This window comes from Podarcis muralis, chromosome 6, assembly GCF_964188315.1.
Source record: "Podarcis muralis chromosome 6, rPodMur119.hap1.1, whole genome shotgun sequence".
NCBI classification, from domain to species: Eukaryota; Metazoa; Chordata; class Lepidosauria; order Squamata; family Lacertidae; genus Podarcis; species Podarcis muralis.
The window spans coordinates 15,313,711-15,333,609 of NC_135660.1; the positions used below are offsets into that span (position 1 = coordinate 15,313,711).

The 19,899-nt window shown below is 42.4% G+C and overlaps 1 protein-coding gene and 1 non-coding gene across 8 annotated transcripts in view; one reads left to right on the forward strand and one right to left on the reverse strand.

Moving 5' to 3' along the window:
• The window catches only part of TNIK (TRAF2 and NCK interacting kinase), a 295,093-nt gene that overhangs the window by 232,572 nt on the left and 42,622 nt on the right, over nt 1–19,899 (forward strand). For 6 of the 7 annotated variants that reach the window (XM_077929773.1, XM_028731575.2, XM_077929774.1 and 3 more), the window contains 3 exons: nt 853–1,059; nt 13,176–13,340; nt 16,464–16,703. In XM_077929773.1, the coding sequence (XP_077785899.1) occupies nt 853–1,059; nt 13,176–13,340; nt 16,464–16,703 (612 nt within the window). The remainder of the gene's footprint in view (nt 1–852; nt 1,060–13,175; nt 13,341–16,463; nt 16,704–19,899) is intronic. The other variant, XM_077929776.1, reaches the window with a different exon arrangement.
• On the reverse strand, nt 6,527–6,648 carry LOC114598234 (U6atac minor spliceosomal RNA). The gene has a single exon (XR_003706991.2). It is a non-coding gene; the product is annotated as a U6atac minor spliceosomal RNA (small nuclear RNA).

The following is a 19,899-nucleotide window of genomic DNA, read 5'->3' on the forward strand; positions in this document are numbered from 1 at the left end:
GGATGTGAATTGTTATTCTTTTCATTTTTCTTTTAAAAAAACAGTATTATATTTATCAGTGCTGTTGGAGAGGTCATGGCTTGTTTCCCTCTTCCCAATAGATCCATTAATTTATACGACTGGACAACATATGCTAGACATTCCCCAACCTAGAGCTCTCCAGATGTGTTGGTCCACAGCTCGCATCATCTCAAACCATAGGCCATTTAGCAGGGACTGATGGGAGTTTGAGTTCAACATCTGCAAGGCAATAGGTTGGGAAAGACTGGCATATGCAAACCCTTCATTGCATAATGTTTCCCTCCATCAGTTTCATAACCATAGGAGGGACAGAACTTCTAGGCTATAAAATTACAAATTGGACCACTAACTGAGCAAAGCAGCAAGTTTAAAATAAACTATTTAGAAAGAAATACGCTGCCTCAGTAACGGGTTTTCCAGACTTTTCTCTGGGCATGCAGTGCGTTCAAGCTAATTTTCAGATAACCCAGTGGTACCATCCAGATACCAAATATGCATGATTTAGGAGGCATGCTTAGACTACAAGCTTAAACCACTTCCACACTTGTTTCAGACTGTCATAATTTCCCAACAAAATGTGATGGTTTTGTGAGTATACCCCGCTTCCCCCAAAGTTGTCACATTTGATGGAGAAACCTGCTTCAACATCTGCAAGACCCAGGCCCATTTGGTCTCTTAGGGTTACTACATCCTTGCTATTTGGGCTTAAGTTTCCACTTGATATGTATCTGTGTTTGCCTTTTGTTGTTTCCCTCAACACCATACTGGCTGTGTACCTTTCAAGCTGCCATGCTGCTTCTAAATATTTGTTTGGCTTACATGTCTTGGTAGGAATATAAGCGCAAGCAATTGGAAGAGCAGCGGCAGGCAGAGAGGCTACAGCGCCAGTTGCAACAGGAGCGGGATTACCTGGTCTCCCTGCAACAACAGCAGCAGCAACAACAGCAGAGGCAGGACCAGAGACCAGCCGAGAAGAAGCCCCTTTACCATTACAAGGAAGGGCTAAATGCCAGTGAGAAGCCAGCGTGGGCAAAGGAGGTAGGAATGGCCGTGTTTTCTGTTTTGCACCTTTCCCTGGGGTAGGAAGAAAAAAATCAGTGGAGCCAAAGACATTTACAGTGTTTTGCAAATATTTTCAGTGCTGCCAAAAAAATAAATAAACCCCTTCCCCCCTTTTAAAGCTGAATATTCAAAACTGCTACTTCACCTGCATTGCATTCATTTGCCCTCTGATGTCATCACAGACCCAAATCTGATTGGCCACATGGTGTTGTTATATGATGGCATGATCCCTGATTCATCCGTATGACTAATCCAGGGAGCAAGAAGCATCAGCAGTGAGGAGAAATGAAAGGAGACTGTTTGCACTATTGTTTCAAGTAAATATCTGCCCTATTGAAATTGCTGGTTTTTATTTGAAAATTAAAACTGGACAATGTTTGGTATAGCTGTAGTAGAAATACTATATAACAAATACTGTAAAAAAAAAATGCAACCCTTTTAATACCTGTGTTAGACAGTTGCATGAAGTAAAGTCCTAGTTGTGGAGATTTGCTTGGAATCCGTTGTGAGGAATGGTTCCACCATGCTCCCCTCAATTTGCTATCGTTACTCAAGAGTGCTTAGATAAAAGCCTTGTTACATGCAGGTTGAAAAGGGGCTTTAGTACATAAGTCTAGCGTTCATGAATGGAACCCACAGAAGACTCACTGACATCACCTTATGGTAGAAAAAATGACTCCACTAAGTGGATTTGAGATTCTCATGTCAGGTGAATGAGGCATTGAGCTATAATTAATTGTGTGAGGAGCGCAACTGCGCAACTGTGTAGCAACCCTCATGAACACCTCTCTGAATGCCACTGTTGTGCAAATCCATTTCTCAGAGGAAGTAGTCCGGAGGGTCCTTTTGGCCAATCTATGGCCTATCTTCGGCATTAATGGTGACCAGCTGATGAAGTTAATTCGGGATGAGTTTGCCATCAGCCTCTCATTTTGTTTTAAGTATCATAGATAGTGCACAGTTGCTCCCATTTTCTACTCACAGCATTCCAAAAATTCCCCAGGTACCCCCTCACATAATCTATAGATGCCATAGAAAAATATAATGGATCTTAGCCTTGAGCGGGGAGAGGGGAGAAAAAAGAAGGGTGTGTGTGTGTGTGTGTGTGTGTGTGTGTGTATTGGACATCCAATTTGCCTGTCCAACACCATTGTCTATAGGTGCCCACAGTGTCATCCTGGCTGATCCCCCACAGGTGGTCACTCTGGAGTATCAGTACTGTACTGTAGGTATTGTGTTTTGAGACCCACCCCAAAAGGTACTTACGGGGGGTGGGGTGGTTTCTGCTGTAATGCACAGGAACTGAACCTAGATCAGTGGCTTTCAAACTTTGTACGTTAGGGAGCCCTTTCCACATATATTCACGCTCTGAGCAACATTTCCACATCTGCCGCAAAAACCTCAGCACATCACAGAAATCTCTTAGATACGTTCTAAGGTGCATACTCAGTTCATGTGAGGATATTGTCCATGTCTGATGGATCTCAACCACTGCCTGACATGAACAGAGAGAGGGTGCTGTTGAACACACTCTGTCCTTGTGGCAGGATGTTGCTGGATAATTCAAGTCAATGGCGGGCAAACAGCCTTTCTAGGAAGCTGCTCTGTTACCGATCTTCATGTTGAAGAGCTCAGGATCCCCCAGAACACAGTTTGAAAACCACTGGCCTAGACCGTGTTAGGAAGCTGCCTTCTGGCCTAGCATATCAGCAGCTCTTTCATCATGCTATGGGTGCCATCCATTTCTATTTATTGCCTGATTGGCCACAGTTCTGTATGAAAGTCTTTCTCTGCACGTCGTGCTTCACGAGCTGGTTCATCTTCTCCTGTGACCCTGTTGCATGTAATTTGTCTTGACGGCTGCTTATTTGTTAACTTGCTAAGGCGAGGGGGGGGGGGGGGACTTGAAAAAAGAGGACAAAGCTTTGAACACCAGCCCCAGTTTGTTTTTGTGGCTTATTACTGATGATGTCTGCTGATCGGTCAAGGTCAGGAACCGCCTGCTCTTATCTCTGCCGTAACTGTGCCAGCTGCTGAATAAGAAACTAGCATCCCCCACACAACACGGTTGCCCTGAAAGAAGGTATTGCCCGTTCAAAAGGAGATCTTGGGTATCACTAGAGTATGGTAATTGCTATCACTTCAAAAGCTTCTTGTCTGTTGCAGACTCTCCGTTTGCAGGAGTGTCCTATACACAGCTCTGTTTTATGATGTAGAATTTAGATTCCTGAAAATCGCCACTATCATTTTCATTTCTTCTTATCTGAAAAGCAGATTTCTTGCCCTTGTGGCTGTGGGAATGTGTGCTAAATGGGACTAGGAGTGGGGAACTTTGTTCACGGATGGAAACACCTGCATTGCATAGTTTTGTGTGCAATGGGAGCAACTTCCTCGTGGAAGTAGCCCTCATCTAGCAGCTGCATTTGATTGCCCTGCAGATGTAATGGAAAGAGACTCAAAATCCAAATGCCTTTTTTGTCATTTCTAATGGGGGGGGTGTGTGTTTCTCTTTCTCCTCTGTCAGTCAAGGAGCACTGAAATTGACTAGACCAAGTGACAACAGCTTCTATACTAGTCATTTTCATACCTAGAGGAAGGGAAGCGAAGAAGGAGGGTTCCTGAAAATCCTGAGCAGGAAGCAGAGCATACTGTTGAATTTAATTGATTTTTAATGAAATTACTTGTGAAATGCTTGCAGCATTTTTGCACCCACACGGCCCTCATAGCAACTGACGATAGTCAGACAGATAACTGTAAAAAGTATAAAAAGGGCAACCACAATGACTGAAATGTTGGAGCAATTTGCTTATGGGGGGGTGAGAATATCTCAGCAGTAGCCAACATGGATTACATGTTCTAGCATCCCTGACTACTGGCCTCGCTGCCTGGGGCTAATGAGAGCTGGAGTCCAACAAAATCCAGCGGGTACTATGTTAGCTACTTTGGAGGCTTTTTAGTTGAGGGGGAAAAGGTGACTAAGCAGGGTGTGATGGAGCTTTATACAGTTATGAATGCTTAGAGGGATTGGATAGAGAGACTGTTTTCACTCTCTCTTAACTCTGGAGTTCAGCATCATGCAATGGAATTGATTGGGCAGACAAAAGAAAATACTTAACTAACTTGGCAGGTTCACTGCTGCATGAGACAGTGTGATGACCATTGGCATAGCTAGCTTTTAAAATGGGATTAGAGCAATTTATGGAAGACAGGTCCATAATAGCGATCAGAGTGAAGGTCCCACTGAATGCTGGTCGCTAGGTGGAGGGGGCCAATGGGAGAGGGCTGGTGCCTTCATGCTCTCCTTGGGAAGTTCCCAAAAGCATTTGACTGCCCACTGTTAGAAATGGGATGCTGAACAAGACGTGTTCTCCATGTGTTCCATTCAGGTAGCTATTAGGCATTCTCTGCAAAATCAGCCTTGCTGAAGAATGCTGGGCATGTTCTGAGTGACCTTCTCTCACCTGTGAGTTAGACCAACTAGCTTCCATGCAACCCTGGATTGGAGCTGAACTTTCCAAGCAGGCAGGAGCCCTGGTACTTCTTTTGTTAGAAGCTAATCATGGTGAAGGACATTTGCCAATAATTATATACTCGTGCGATTAACCAAAAAACGTGTGTTTTAATAGTTTGATTTCTGTAATCCTGCTTTCCCAGGTACATCAGCGAGCTTTTAATAACCCACCAGTTATTCCAGCTAAGCAGAACCACAGTTTCGTGCCCCAACAACTGGTGACTTATGTTACTGACAAAGGTGTTGCTCCACAATCCAACTCTAAGCCCCTTATTGTTAGACCTCGTGGTAGACAAAACCAACGAGCATTAGACCCTCACAGAAAGGACTTTCCGGACTCTGCTAAGCAAACACTCTGGGTGCCTGTTATTAAGATCTCCATGCCAAGTCCACAAGAAGAGCTAAAGAATAGACCCATCTTTATAGACCCCAAAACCAGTCTTGGTTTTCATGAGCAGTTGGGGGGAAATGTCATGAAATCCCCCAAAGGGTCTCGGTCGCATGGGTGCAGTCCTGAGAGGCAAATGAGATTGGAGGTCAAGTGTGTGTCTTCTCCCCACCTTCCAGAAGGAGGTAAGCCACCACTGCCTCCCTATAAAATCAAAATGAATTTCCAAGAACACAATGTGGACAAGGAGAGGAAGCAACTCCATTCTCATCTGCACCCAAGTGTCATTACCTCTTCGAGGAGTGTTCCATCATTATGCAATATCTCGGCAACACTTGATAACCTAGATCTGAGTGCTTCTAGCCCGGCATGCCTCTTGAGAAGGATGAAGATACAAGCTGATGAGAAGAAGAAGCATCATGCATCTTTGGAGAGCCTCTTAGAACGTCGCCAGTTTCCCACTGGGGTCCATCATGTGCAGATGCAGAGGGAAAGAATAGGGCGAAGCATGGAAGAGCTTCTTGCTCCCTCTCTGGATCTTTGTCCACAAACTTCTCATCTGAATGTACCCAACTTGGCATCTTTGTCTTCTAGCTCTCGCTCAGCATCTTTAAATTCCCTTTCATTTTCTTCCAACTCGGATCTGATTCAGTCTTCTAAATCTTGCCAGGGTAATTCTTCTTCTGGCATCGCTTTGCAGATGCCTCTGGGTTCATTTTCTAATTCCTCCTGTTGGTCTTCCAAACTTCCTTCTCGGGTATCTCATGCGAAGCAGTTTCTGGGTGTGCATGTTCATAACTACATATCTCTGTCTTCGAGCACACCTGACTTGAGATATGCTAGGCAGCGTCACTAAAATGAGCCGGTGAGTGATTTCTCTCACCATTGCCAATAAGCTCTTGCCATTCTATAAGCTGGGGCTTGCTCAGGGGCTGGTGCCGTGGTGGAAGCAAATTGTATCGAGCCAGGGAACTGGGTGTTGCTTTGCTTTGTTTATACAACTTCTGGGGACTCCCTGGGCCTCATAAGTCTTTGAAATTATTTTGCAAAACCGACAGCTGCAAAGTCAAGTCAATTAATGGGTTAGGTAAATCAATTAAAAACATTTTGTTTGACTAAAAAGCCCCTCCCTTTGAATATCTGTAGCTGATTCTTTTAAAAAAGATTTTTAATACATATACTGACAAAAAACATGGAGGCCAGTTTAATTGACTGAAACGTGTTCTTGATAGGCTCGTTTCCTTGCTACTCAGAATTTAGCTGTTGGAAATAAATAAATGGAATATAGCTTCTATTTGGGACCTTATAGTTCTTTTAGGTATCCAGGCCATAAATGAGTAGTAGAAATAAGGCATACCAGAAGTTGCCTGATCAGACAGTATGTCCATTTATCCCAGTATTATCTTTTCTAGCTGGCAACAGCCCCCCAGGATCTCTGGTGCAGATCTTCCCTATTACCTGCTTGCTGATTCGCTTCAACATGCCAGGAACTGAACCTGGATGTTTCTACCTTTGAAACATTTGACCTATGCTATGGCTTCTTCCCAAACTGATTAAAGGCCACAAATTACGTGGCAGTGCCTTAATCATGTGCATGTATTACAAGCCACTAGGAGATCTTCCATCTTTATCAAGGGGAATACTAACCTCTTCTTTTCTATAACTGTAATAGAGTAAGTGGTGTATTTCTAATAATCTCAAGAACTTATTTCCAAAAATAAGTTCACCTTTGGCATCCTGCCACACCCTTACTGTCTGTATGCTCATATCTTTTTTGCGAACTGCCCTGAGACCTCCGGGTATAGGGCGGTATATAAATTCAATTAATAATAATAATAATATATTTTAAATTTTCTGTATGATATTATACCTCAGTATAACAACCATATGATTATATGCTATGATTTTAGGTGATTGTTTCAATCCAGTTTTCCACATATAAATCCACATATCTTTTCCTATTTGCTTTTTTAACCTAGTAATTGCCCCCCCCCCCTTTTCTTGGAACAGTAGAGAAACAGACACACACACAACACACACACACACACACACACACAGCCCTTTTCTCTCTCTCTCTCTAATGCTCAGCTGTAGTTAATGTAAACCAAGGTTTTAAAACAGCCAACAAACCATGGCTTATGAGTTTGGTTTGTTCTGGTTTGTAAACTGCACTTAAGGTGAACAATCAAGTAAACCATGGCTTAGTGTTACATGCACAATATTTTTTTAAAAGAGTTTTGAGTTTCAAAAGTAGTTTGCTATGCAATGTATCCAGCAATACACAAAACCACTTCTGGATATTCAGAACTTATTGTAGAGTTCTTTTGATCCTGGCCTAGATCAGGATCCAAAGGATCCCTTGCTTATTTTTGCTCACTTGGTTTAAGTACAATGTCTTTAAAAAAAAGAAGAAGTATAATTATAAATTTTGAAAATAGTGATGGGTGCTCACTTGAAAATCAGTGACCATTCCTTTTGAATGCTGAAAAACCTTTGAGGGACTTTTCAAGCATTTGAGAGGAGCACTTGCAAGGAGGCAGTTTCCCTCCCTCAGCTACACTGCCTGCTACTCCCTCCTCCAAGGGGGAAAAGCTCCATCTTCCCAGCCAAGATAGCAGATGGCTGAAGTCTCGAAAAATGAGAGAGGCACAGTGCACCTCTCTCACTATCCAAAGCTAATCGCTACCTCATGATCTGGGAGCTTGTGGCAGGCTGCGATATCAGGTGTCACGGAAAAAGGTCCAGCATCCAAAATGCCCCTTTTGGAGTGATGGCATGTGATGCAGGGAACATAATGTTGCAGGAATCAATGGTTAAGGAGTGGGGATTGCTTAATATTACTTGCGTGCTCAAATTGTGATGAAATACTGATTGAGAAGAAGAATCAAATATGTTTTAAAATTACTTTCAAAATGTGATTGCCTTTTACACTTTTGAACTTTTTATTGTGATTGTGAAATGGTTTCCACCAGTTCATGAGAGTGGTGGACTTGAGGAGCCTCTTCCTGTATTACCACTGCACCTGAGACTGATTAGAGCATAAATAAAGGCTAAACTCATCTTACTGCAAAGTGTGGTTTGTTCAGTTGTTTGCCTAAGAGTTATTTTTATAAACGTGGAAAACTTTGCAAAGCATATAAGCTGCTGGGGCAGCAGTAATCTTTTAATACAGCAAACGGCGTTTCCGTGCGCTTTGGCTTCTGTCACAATATTCCGTTGCACCAGAAGCGTTTTAGTCATGCTGGCCACATGACCCGGAAAGCTGTCTGTGGACAAACGCCGGCTCCCTCGGCCTGAAGCGAGATGAGCGTCACACCCCATAGTCACCTTTTACTGGACTTAACCGTCCAGGGGTCCTAACCTTTACCTGTTTACTCTTAATACCACCTGATCTTAAATCCATTTACATGGAAATAACTCCCATTGATTTCAGTTACTTCTAAGTGCATTCAGGACCATATGAAACTATCAGGGAAGCATTCCATTGATGGAATCTGAACTTTAGACTTGAAGACACATCAATAACTTTCTTGTGAAACAGATCTACTAAGCAAAAGACTCAGGTGTCTGTTCACTTGCCAGGTTGTGGAAATACCATCGGTTAAAATATTTGAAGGGTAATACAAGTGCATCTCATACTCCACTCTTTGGATTATTTGCATTGCCTCCTTAGTCCACTGAACATCCCACACATTCCTTCAGGAGACAGGTTTTAGTCTGGCCATCTTTGGTCTAGACTTGAACGTAGGCATGTTTCCTGAAATTCCTTGGAGACCTATTGAAATAATGCTGTCACCCGCTAGACGTCATCCCGATATTTATGCAGATGCATCTTTGTTCTGAAAACATACCGTTTCTTATTCTGTCTCCCAACTTGCCTCATTTCCATGTGCTGCTGCTCAGTAGCCTTAAGATGCTGACAGCCTAACCCTAGATAACCCATCATAGCTGATTTACAATGCAGTACTGTATCTTTTTTGGATTGCCAAATGCTGTAGGTGACAATTCCTACCCCCAGATGCCCTTGTTAAACCTTTTGGGGGGAGGAACTACTCCATACCTAGCTTCTTAACATTAAGCTGATCTTCTTGAAAGCCACAACTGATTCAGTTACGTAGGCTGCTCTTCCAGATCAAGCTCATTTCACAACAAAGTGGTCGTGAGCATTCAATGATGACATCCAAAGCAAAGGTTATTTTAATCCTGTTGTCCTGTGGTAGTTTGCTGCCAAAGATGATTTGGCCCCCATGTGGAGTTATTGGAGCCTGTCCCAGAATGCACTCTACATTTACTCTGGGAGCAGAGGACAAACCAGAAGTTCCCAAATATTTGGCCAACTCTATCGACTACTTCACGGTCATTCGGAGGACGGCAAGCAAGAACAGAACTACAGAGGGCCAAATAAAATATTTACCCGGGGCATTTATTGCTTTGTAAAACCACTAAAATTATGCCCTGATGTAATATATTGGCATGGTAATTTGTACGTAAAATGTGTGAAAGTGCTTTTTATAATTGGATAATTTAATTCTCCCTGCTGGGTCAATGAGAGGCAGCCAGTATCGAAGACTGCAGGCTTAATTTAGCGAGGGGGGCGGGTACACACGTCACTGTAGTGGCTCAGCCTTCTGTGGAGGGGAGACGTCCTTTCAGAGGAGACAGTGGGAGATCTTTTTATTCCTTGTCAAATTACCTTTAGACTTCTTTTCATCACAACTTTGAAACAAGCAACCAATCCCTTTCTGATCAGCTTGTCAGTCCCTTCTTTTAACTGCTGCTCCAGGTTTTGTGTTGTGTAAGAGGATTTTTTGTAAGAGAATCTTCCCCGCTCAGGTGTCCCCTCCCTTTTTTTTTTCTTTTTTTTTGAGAAGTCATCTCAGTATTTTGGGGGCAGCCAAAGAATCAACAGAACTCTGTTCAGAAACTATTCTCTCTCTTGAATGTAGTCAGGTTGTTTAAATATAGCCAACTAACAGTCATTCCACCTAAAGTTTATCTAGTGTTTAAATATAGCCAACTAACAGTCATTCCACCTAAAGTTTATCTAGTGTTTGTTTTTGCTATTTTGAGAATCTCTTTGTAGCACAACTGTAATAAGAAAACTGAAGAAGCTTGGTAAGCATCCGCTTGGTGATGGTGTAAATTTGCATATAAAGATACGAGCCTTCTTGAAATTAAACACTTGATGTGATTGTTTGCGTTTGACTCAGATCTGGAATTAGATTTTGTCTGAAATGATTTGCTTTCTTGATGTTTCTATGTCAACATAATATCTTTTAATCAAGCTTCATCACTGGATTTTGCAGACAAGCACATTGCCTTCTCTTGCTGCCATATTGTGTCACTTTTTGAAATCTCACTTAAAGCATTTCTTTTGTCATTTGTGGTATCAGAAGAGGTAAGGCTGCTCTCAGAATGCAGGTTGTGGTCACTGGGTTCTATCGCCTCTAAGCCAGCATTTCCCAAACAGAATCCCAATTATTTTCCGACATAAAACTGAAATCTTACTTTCACAATGTAAGAACTCCCTGTCCTCTGGAGCGCCTACCACCTTGTGCTTCTGTGTGAGTCTCTGTTCAGGACATGCCTCCTCTGAGGTCAAATCATTCTGCTGCATTTTTACATGTGGGGAAAGGCCCAGAGCTCATTTTGCACGCAGAAGGTTCCAGATTCAATCCCTGGTATTTCCAGGTAGGCAAAGACTCACCCCTGAAATCCTGAAGAGCCTCGGCCTATCACTGTATACAATACTGAGCCAGATGGACCAATGATTTGACTTGGTATAAGGCAGCTTCCGGTGCTCCTACCCTACCAGACATTATTTGGCCAGCATGAGCAGTTATTGGAACCTTTCACCAGAAGTTCCCTATATTGAAGCAATTGTCTAATCAGCCGGAGCTGGATGGTAGGAGGCAAGGCCAGAGCAGCAATTCATACAGGGATTCATTAGGCAGCCTCCTTTTGCAGGCAGGTGCTTCAGGCTCATAAAAGCTTGAGTCTTTTAATTCTGTTTCTCTTGGCCCACCAGCAGTTTTCTAGTACACCCTGGCACGCAGTTTGGAAATTTTGGCTCTAAGCTTTCATTTGCCAACGTTACCTTCTGGCTATGCACTCTTACCGCTGCCCTTGCCTTTCCGAAACCAAAAGCAGAGGTCATAGCAGTGACCTGTACGTTGTCTGTTGGTTTCATTATGCTGCCTATGCTGTACCCTCTCTGTACAGTCTTTGGAATCGCCAAAACCAAAGAGGTCATTCCCTGGGAGGAGCCTGGTATTCTCCGCCTTTGCATGCCCTCCTTGTCAACAACCTGCTCCTGTTTCTGTGGGGCTTGCTAATTTTGCTATGGCCGGAGCCACACTAGGAGATTTTTTTGAAAACTACGGTTCAGATTTTGCAAATGACCGCAATCCATGATCACTGCTATTGTAATATGGTGTAAAAATGCATTTTCTTGCCTCTGATTTATAATCTCCTGGAGCTGTAGAAATGTCAGCAGTCTGCTTGGGCAGGGTTTGATGGGCTGCTTTCTGGAGGCGAGTTGGAATCTGTATGAAGCCTGTACAGCCATTTTTTTAAGAATATGTGAGTAGAATATAAATTGGTATCACAACATTCCATATATATATATATCCCAAAAGTCAATTTGGATCAAAACTGCATTCATTTTGGAGTAATTTGATGAAAACTGATCCCATTCATTGTAGGCTCTGGGGAACCTACATGCTGTAGCTATTACCTTTCTTTGTGTTCATTGTGAAATGGAAAAAAAGGACTTTCATATTTGGAAAAGCACAAATGTACATGAGATATGTTTTTGTGGTAAGCAAAAATAAGATTGAGGTGAAATGAATAGGGTGCCAGTTTTCAAACATCTAAAAATAACTTTCCATAAAGAAAAATGAAAACAGTTGTTTACTAGGACAACTGATGCCTGGGGAAATAGCTTGGAAGTAAGAGCAATTATGCTATTTCTATTAAACATACTTTGCTTGATTGCATATGTGAGATATGATACCATTGCTTGATAAACTTGAAGTAGTAACCTCACATTTCATTAGGCAAAATTTATGGCTTGTTGATCATTTGCAAGCCTTGATTGTGGTGTCCAAGTAATGAGCTGCAAACCATTCATTAATTATACACCAAAATCCATGTTTACAAATTGTTAAATAAAGTACACAGCATTCTTCACACACCTTCCCTTCCCTTCCCACCGCATCCACACACCCACAATCTTTACACATTTTCCTCATAGTTGTTAGATGTCTATGCTTTCAGCTTTTTAGTGGGAGATTGGTTTCCTTTTACTGCCCTGTGTCACAGCACAGAGTTAAGTGTACAATGTTGTTTGTCATAAAGAAGCATATTTTAAATTGTAACGTTATACAAGGTGTCGGTTGTCTGTTTTAAAGGAATAATTCCACACTGATCAATCGCGATTCCTGGCTTTTGTTTTATAGTCAGTTGACTTCTTTTACCATGAGTGAGATGCACTGTGCAAGAATGAGTATGACACTGAACATTAGTCACGGGGGGCAACAGCACGGGAGATCTGTTGCATGCCCAGGCTCTGTACTCCCCCGCCTGACTGACTGATGGAGCCTACCTGGTCCATCAGGCCCACCCCCTAGGAGGCCCTGTCTCTAGGCCTGCCTTCCATTGGCATCTTTCCCACATCCAGCCATTTCATCTTCTGTGTTTTAGAACCTCTCGCCTAATCCGTTCTTGTACATTACCATTCTTTCATTTCACATGTCTTCCTTTTTCTCTCCTTCAGCTGATTTCTGTTTCATTCAATGGCTTGAGTTTTTGTTTTTGAATTTTGCTTCGCTCTCCCTGCTGATTCCCACCCAGTGCTGCCCATTTGAAAACTACCCTTTTCTCAATTCAGTGGGTTCTTTGAATGCAGCAGGTAGATCTAGACATCTGCAAATGCCACTTCACTGTCTGCCCGCTAAGTGAAATGTATTAGCTGAACAAAGCATGTTGTAGCATGTTCTTTTTACTGATATGAAAGTCCTCTGCAGTAGCAAAGAATCTGTGTTCAAACATTAATTGTTGGGGTATTCCTGATGTTTTGGAATGGCTGGTTGGAAATTTGAGCTGAGAAAATGGCTGTACAGGCTCTAGGTGTATTATAGGCCGTGCATTCAGGTAACTTGAGATCACAGCTCCTTTCCCCCCTTGCTTCAGGTGGAGGAACGTTCCAGGCTCAACCGGCAGAGTTCTCCAGCAATGCCTCACAAGGTGGCCAACAGGATATCAGATCCAAACCTGCCTCCTCGATCAGAGTCCTTTAGCATTAGTGGGGTGCAGCCTGCTCGGACGCCGCCCATGCTCAGACCAGTGGATCCACAGGTACAGTGACTCAGTGGAGTCTCATTTTCTTCTTCTGGTCATATGCAAATAAAATACGACACATGGTCCTCATTCAAGGTAATGTCCTGCCTAAATGTGTTTCATCTGCCAAATATGTGTTTCATGCAATCATATTCAATATGCTGACTGTGGCAACGCTGTGATGACAGTATCACAGCCTTAGTTCAGTTTATTTGGGCAGGCTGAACTAATCTTGTAAATGCAGAGACACGTTCCATTCAACACATCCTATTTCAGCCCCACTTTTGGAAATACTTCCTTGCACATGGTGAGATGCAATACTAGCATGCATGCATGTAGTTTAGAATGCCCAAATTATTTTGAGGGCCAACACACTGGCCTCGTTTGCACATAATGCTTAACCATGACTTAGCCTGAACATGCAAAAGTGCTGCCTCCCAGGGAGCTGATCACAGCTGTTTTCCTCCTACCTGGTCCTTTTAGCCCAGTGCAGCATGGCAGCTAAATCAGTGTTAGGCTTGGTATGTCATGCAAATGTGGAGTCATGGTCAAGTGCTCTCCTCCTTAACCATGTTCTGAAGCCAAGAACAAACCAGCATGCTTGTGTGATCCCAGTGAGCCGTAATTTGGCTTCCTTTGACTTACCAACCAGGCCATTGCGTTAACCATTTGTGTTGGGATGGGGGAGGAGCAGACTCTATCTTCCAAGGTTAGGGTGATCACACATACATTCAAACAAGCAGTACATTTATAACCACCTTAAGGAAATATGGGGTAGGATGGGGAGAATGTGAGTGTCAAACCTGCTCCAGATCTTGCCTTGGATGGGACCATTGGTCAAGTAACGAATAAACGCACCTCAGAAAGGCTATTTTAATTGTCTTGCACTATTTTAAGAGGGCTATTTTAATACTCTTACACTGATGTGAGGCAGTAGTTCTGTATATGTGGTCCATGGGGAGGTGCATGATGTATTTGGATAAGATTGTTTTATTAATAGAGACTCTACTGCCTATCTGCAAACTGCCTGATGAAAAACAAACAGCCACTGCTGAGCAGTTCTAGGGTAAGCAAGCCCTGTATTGTTTATGTTGCTTTCTCCAAACCTCATAGAACTATCAATCAAGGACGTGTTTGCATGTTATATATATTTAGGTGCATACCTAAGTTGCTTCTAATGTACCTTTCCCAATGAATGAGACATGTGTGTTTTAGGGAACGCTCATCAGAGGGACAAGATCTGCAACGAGTCCCTGCCAAATGTAGCAACTCAGCTTTCAGAGTGTGCTAAATTAACAGTAGCCGAATACCTGAACTTGGGAGTAAAGAAGTAGAATATTTGCATTCTCATGGTTCCATTCATAACCTGATCACCAGTTCCGTTCCAGATCATCCCTCTTCCTCCTTTGTTCCATTGATAACAAACATTGCACTGTTATGTTGTCAAAGCAGGTTTCAATCTGGATGGGCACCTGCCTGCCAAACCTACCATGTAAATTTCTCTCAATTCTCCAAAGAAAAGTACGATACACATGATAAAACATTTTTCTTCATTTTGGAGTTATCAGGTGGCATCTTCCATGAGAGAAAAGTGAAAGATTGTTTATGAAACATTGGTCTGCTCCAGTATGGCAACCTTTCTGTCTCAGTTGGGACCTTTTCCTCCAACTATGCTGAAACAAAAAGTACCTGGTAGCGAGCAAAGTTTTACCATAATTGCTTCTCTCCCCCACCTCCAGCTTTCTTTTCATTCATGCATGTCATTTAAAACCATCCATCTTAACAATAATTTTTCAGGAGTCAAGTTCCCTTTTTAAAACTGATGGGGAAATGCTGAGGGACCCCTACCTCAGTACTCTAGACCTCTTGCCCTAAATAAAACCCCTATGCCTCTGTAAATGTAGTATATTTATGCACATCTTAGAGGAGGCATATAACATGGGTTGGATTAGTAAAGTGGGTAGACGCCATCATGTTCAGAAGAGACCACTGAAATGAGTAGAATTTACTGTGTTTCGGAGGCTGCAAGTGATACACAAGCTTCGTTCAGTTGATCCATTGCATGGTGGTAGAAATGTAATTCAAAATCATACAGCATTAGCACTATACATTACAACTACTAACAGCAGGCACAAAAATCATTAAGTGGTCCTTCAAGGCTCTCAACAATTTTCAAGTATTCCCTTGGGTGAAAAGGTGTTTGACCTACTGGTCTACTGTATGCATCACTAAATCTTGATCCATCCTAAAGTATTTCTAAATGCAGAGCCCTCAGTCTTCCAGAGAAGCAGATTGTACTTGGTTTAACATAGAGTCTACTTTACTTATGCTTTGGAAGCCAATTCACTTCCACAGCATAAAAATACACATTCGTAGCTTGCTTGCTCCTTCCTTCCTTCCTTCCTTCCTTCCTTCCTTCCTTCCTTCCTTCCTTCTGTCCTCCTCCTTCTCTTCCCTGTCTTTTTTCCTTTCTTTTGGCAACTCAGTGCAACTATAGAAAGAGGAGCACCAGCCTTGCAAATAAATCTCTATACATGGTTTATAACAATTCTTTATAGATATATACCACATAGTAGTGGCAATGCAATAAAAGCTAACAATTTTTGGCAGCTCATCAGAGCCTGGAACTCCTGAAAACAGCCACTTCTTCTTTGCATTTTTCTTTGAAACATGAAGCTAAAATGTCACACCAAACCAATCACTGCACTGCTGCACCAATACATAAAAGCCTGGGGAAAATCAGGTCTCCATTATGTTTTTGGATATGCCTGCAAAAACTTTATAAAAAATTTTTTCATGTATTTTCTTAAACCATTTCACAAATAACACATGATCATATAGTTAACGATTATATCATAATGAATATGTAGAGAGGGGTAGAATTAAGGCTACATGAGGAATCTTCATATTTGGCATTTCCTGACCTCATTCTGCTTACTATTGTAAACTTTGAATCTTCTTATTACATTTTTGAATGTAATTCTAAAAAAAAGAAAGAAAAGCAAACCAAAATGAATGTGGAACAAAGTTTTTAAAAAAAAAACCAAGAAAAATTGCTTTGCAACTATTCATTTTTAAAAACACAAAATTACAATTATTTATTTTTTCCTACTGATGGTTTTGTTTTAACTTGGTGCATAGATTCCACATCTGGTCAGTGTGAAATCCCAAGGACCTTCCTTGCCTGCCTCTCAGTCACTGCATGAACAGCCCACAAAGGGAATGGCTGGGTTTCAGGAGGCTCTGACGGTGACCTCTCACCGCACTGAGATGCCAAGGCAGAACTCGGACCCCACCTCCGAAAACCCTCCTCTCCCCCCTCGTGTTGAAAAGTTTGACCGAAGTTCTTGGTTACGACAGGAGGAAGACATTCCACCAAAGGTAAAAATGAGGTCACTGCTAACTTGCAAGGTTTGGAGTAGAGAGTAGCTCAGTTCCTCTGCAATGGCGCCTTAGGCCTTATTTTCCACACTTTATTGGGGGCTCATCAGCACTGGTGCCTCCCACAATGTGTACAGATCTGGGCAGGCATATCCCCTAAATTTTAGAGAGCATAGAACAGGGGCCCTGGTGGGAAGGGAGTGTAGCTTTCTGACTGAACACATGCTTTGAGTGCAGAAGTTTCTAGGCTCGGTCGTTGGCATCTCCAGTTAAAAGGGTCAGATCAGATGCGCAGAAGACCTGTGCCTGAAACATTTGGAACCTACAGTCAGTCAGATCAGGCAGTGCTCTAGCAAATAGGTGGATAATAGCCTGACCTGGAATACGACAGTTTACTGTATTCCCTGGTAGGCCATATCTTCCTGGTGCAGGTCCACTGCACATTTAGAGAAATCCATCTGCCATGTAAAATGTAAACTGACCCTTACTTATAGATCAGAGTGGGCCTAACATTATCCCTGCCATGGCCTCCATAGCAGCTAAGTGAGCCAGCACAAAAGGTAAAGAATTTGGGTCCCTCCCCCCCTCCCCCTGGGACGCAGAGCCTAGGACTTGCTGATCAGAAAGTCGGCAGTTCGAATCCTCGTGATGGGGTGAGCTCCCGTTGCTAAGTCCCAGCTCCTGCCAACCTAGCAGTTCGAAAGCACGTCAAAGTGCAAGTAGATAAATAGGTACCGCTCTGGCGGGAAAGTAAACGGCGTTTCTGTGCGCTGCTCTGGTCATGCTGGCCATATGACCCGGAAGCTGTACACCAGCTCCTTCGGCCAATAAAGCGAGATGAGCGCTGCAACCCCAGAGTTGGTCACGACTGGACCTAATGGTCACGGGTTCTTTTACCTTTACCCCTCCCCCTAGTAATTGTCCCAAGCAAGTTCTGTACTCCTGCAAAAAAGTCTACTTAACAGAAAGTTCACAGCACCTGGGATAGCTCAGTCAGTAAAGCATGAGATTCTCTGGGTTCAAGCCCCACATTGAGGAAAAGATTACTGCATTGTAGGGGGTTGGACTAGACAGCCCTTCGTGGTCCCTTCCAACTCTACAATTCTACAGAGACTTTAAAATTTCACAGAGAAGAAGTTCGAGTATCCTGTGATACTCTGCCTAAAATAGGTTGTTACACAAGAGGCTTCTCGCAACTGTAGAAAGAGTGGAGACCTTTGATGGTGCCACCTCCCCTAGCATTGTTGAAATGGCCCTCAGGGATTATATGACTTGGGCCCTTTTATACAGTGGCACTTTCATGCCAGGGCACAAGCAAACATCAGTGAGGTATAATTCCAAGTCTTGGCACTGGTGCAGATTTTATAGCCTTGCACCAGGACCCCCCAGTATTATGGACTAATTTTGTGAGTCTTGGATGTAGAGCCCCAGGCTATAGCATCAACCAACAAGACAAATGCGAGAATATGCACTGCATCAACAAATTAGAAGTGTTGGCCACTCTTCTCTGGCATGTATGTAAAACACTGTTAAATAATATGGCAAAGGAAGTCCCCAAGTCCTTTACTGAAATCAGAATAAATCATCGCCTCTCTATCTTGGCTTCTGTTAGAAGCATAAAACTTGCCATACTGGATCAAATCTTTAGGCTTTCTAGGTTGACGTCATGTATCCAGATGTAATCAATACCCGGTGGAGTGTTCTGTAAGGGTTCCAGAAGTTTTATACCTTAATGATGTGATGCCAGTAGCTCTTTAATTAACAGTGCAATCCCATACTTATAAGTCCCATTGAGTTCAGTGAGGCTTTCTCTCAGGTAAGTGGGTATAGGATTGCAGCCTCTTTTCCAATATAGTAATGCACTTACCTTGTTTCTAATCTTCTTTCAGCTTTTTTGGATGTATTACAACATGGCTGTTAAAAGCTTCTTCTGTGCTGATTCAGCCCTTTGCCTCAGATCATGTGGTTACGAAAAAGAAAAGATCTAGCTAATTCATGTGATGTGGTGACATTGGCTGTAATTTCCCTAAGATGTAAATGCACCAAAGCAACAATTTGCACTGATGATAAGAAAAGTTTGTAGACAACAAAGTGATTTATGATGTCAGCCTATAATGCCTTAGTTGGTAGATTTGAATTTCTGTCTGCGGTTGATTAGAAAATTCTTCCCAAATTATTAAAATGTAAATGTTGCATCTCAGTTAGTCTATATGGATAAATAGCATTGAATTATCTGTGAGCAACCAGGCCCAATTCAAGTTGTTGGCACTAGTGTAAACAAAGTAGTGCCAGGTTACCTAAGGAACTGCTTTGCCCCATTAATTAATTTTAGAATGAATGATTTTAGAGTGTTGTTTATGCTGTACTTTTGTACTGTTTTATTGTTGTTAGCCGCCCTGAGCCCGGCTAAGGCTGGGGAGGGCGGGATATAAATAAAATTTATTATTATTATTATTATTATTATTATTATTATTATTATATCCCTGCCCTCCTCACATGGGGCACTGCTGAGAGTACCATATGCCCCAGAGGTGTTCTTAGCTTGGACTAGAAATGGCTTTTAGTATTGCAGCTCCAGCCCTCTGGAATGACTTAGCAGCCAGAATTATATTTAAGAAGGCTTATGTGTGAGTTTGTCATTTGCGCAATATTAATTGTGCATCTGTACAAATGGTTTTAATTGTTTTTTAGAATTTGCATTATTTTTATTTACCATATTTTTATTCTGTTCACACACGTTGATGGTCTCAGACTGTGAAGCAGTTTATAATTTCATGAAATTAATGAATCAATCAACGGCTTGGGGGCCAGGGACTTAAAACAATTGCCATCCCTGTGCCGACTTACCTGACCTTAAGCTTGGCAGGGGAGGCCCTGCTGGTGGCTCTGCTGTCAGTGGGGACTGTCACCCACAGGAGCACTGAATTCCCTTACGTGGTATAGTGAAAACATTTTTGTTCACCCAGGCATTTGGTACTTGAAGAGCAGTCATAGCTTTTTAGCAGCAGTTGTTGTATATGTGAATCTGGAACACATGGCTGATCCTTCACAGAAGTGCTTTGCATCAAGTAGTTTGATTGCATTTGAAGCAGTGGTACATGTGGCAAGGCAATTTCTGTGAACTCAGAGGTGAGCTGACTATAAAACATTCTTCATGGAGTCCAGTTCAGATGCATTTCTTGTTTGAGCTGCAATA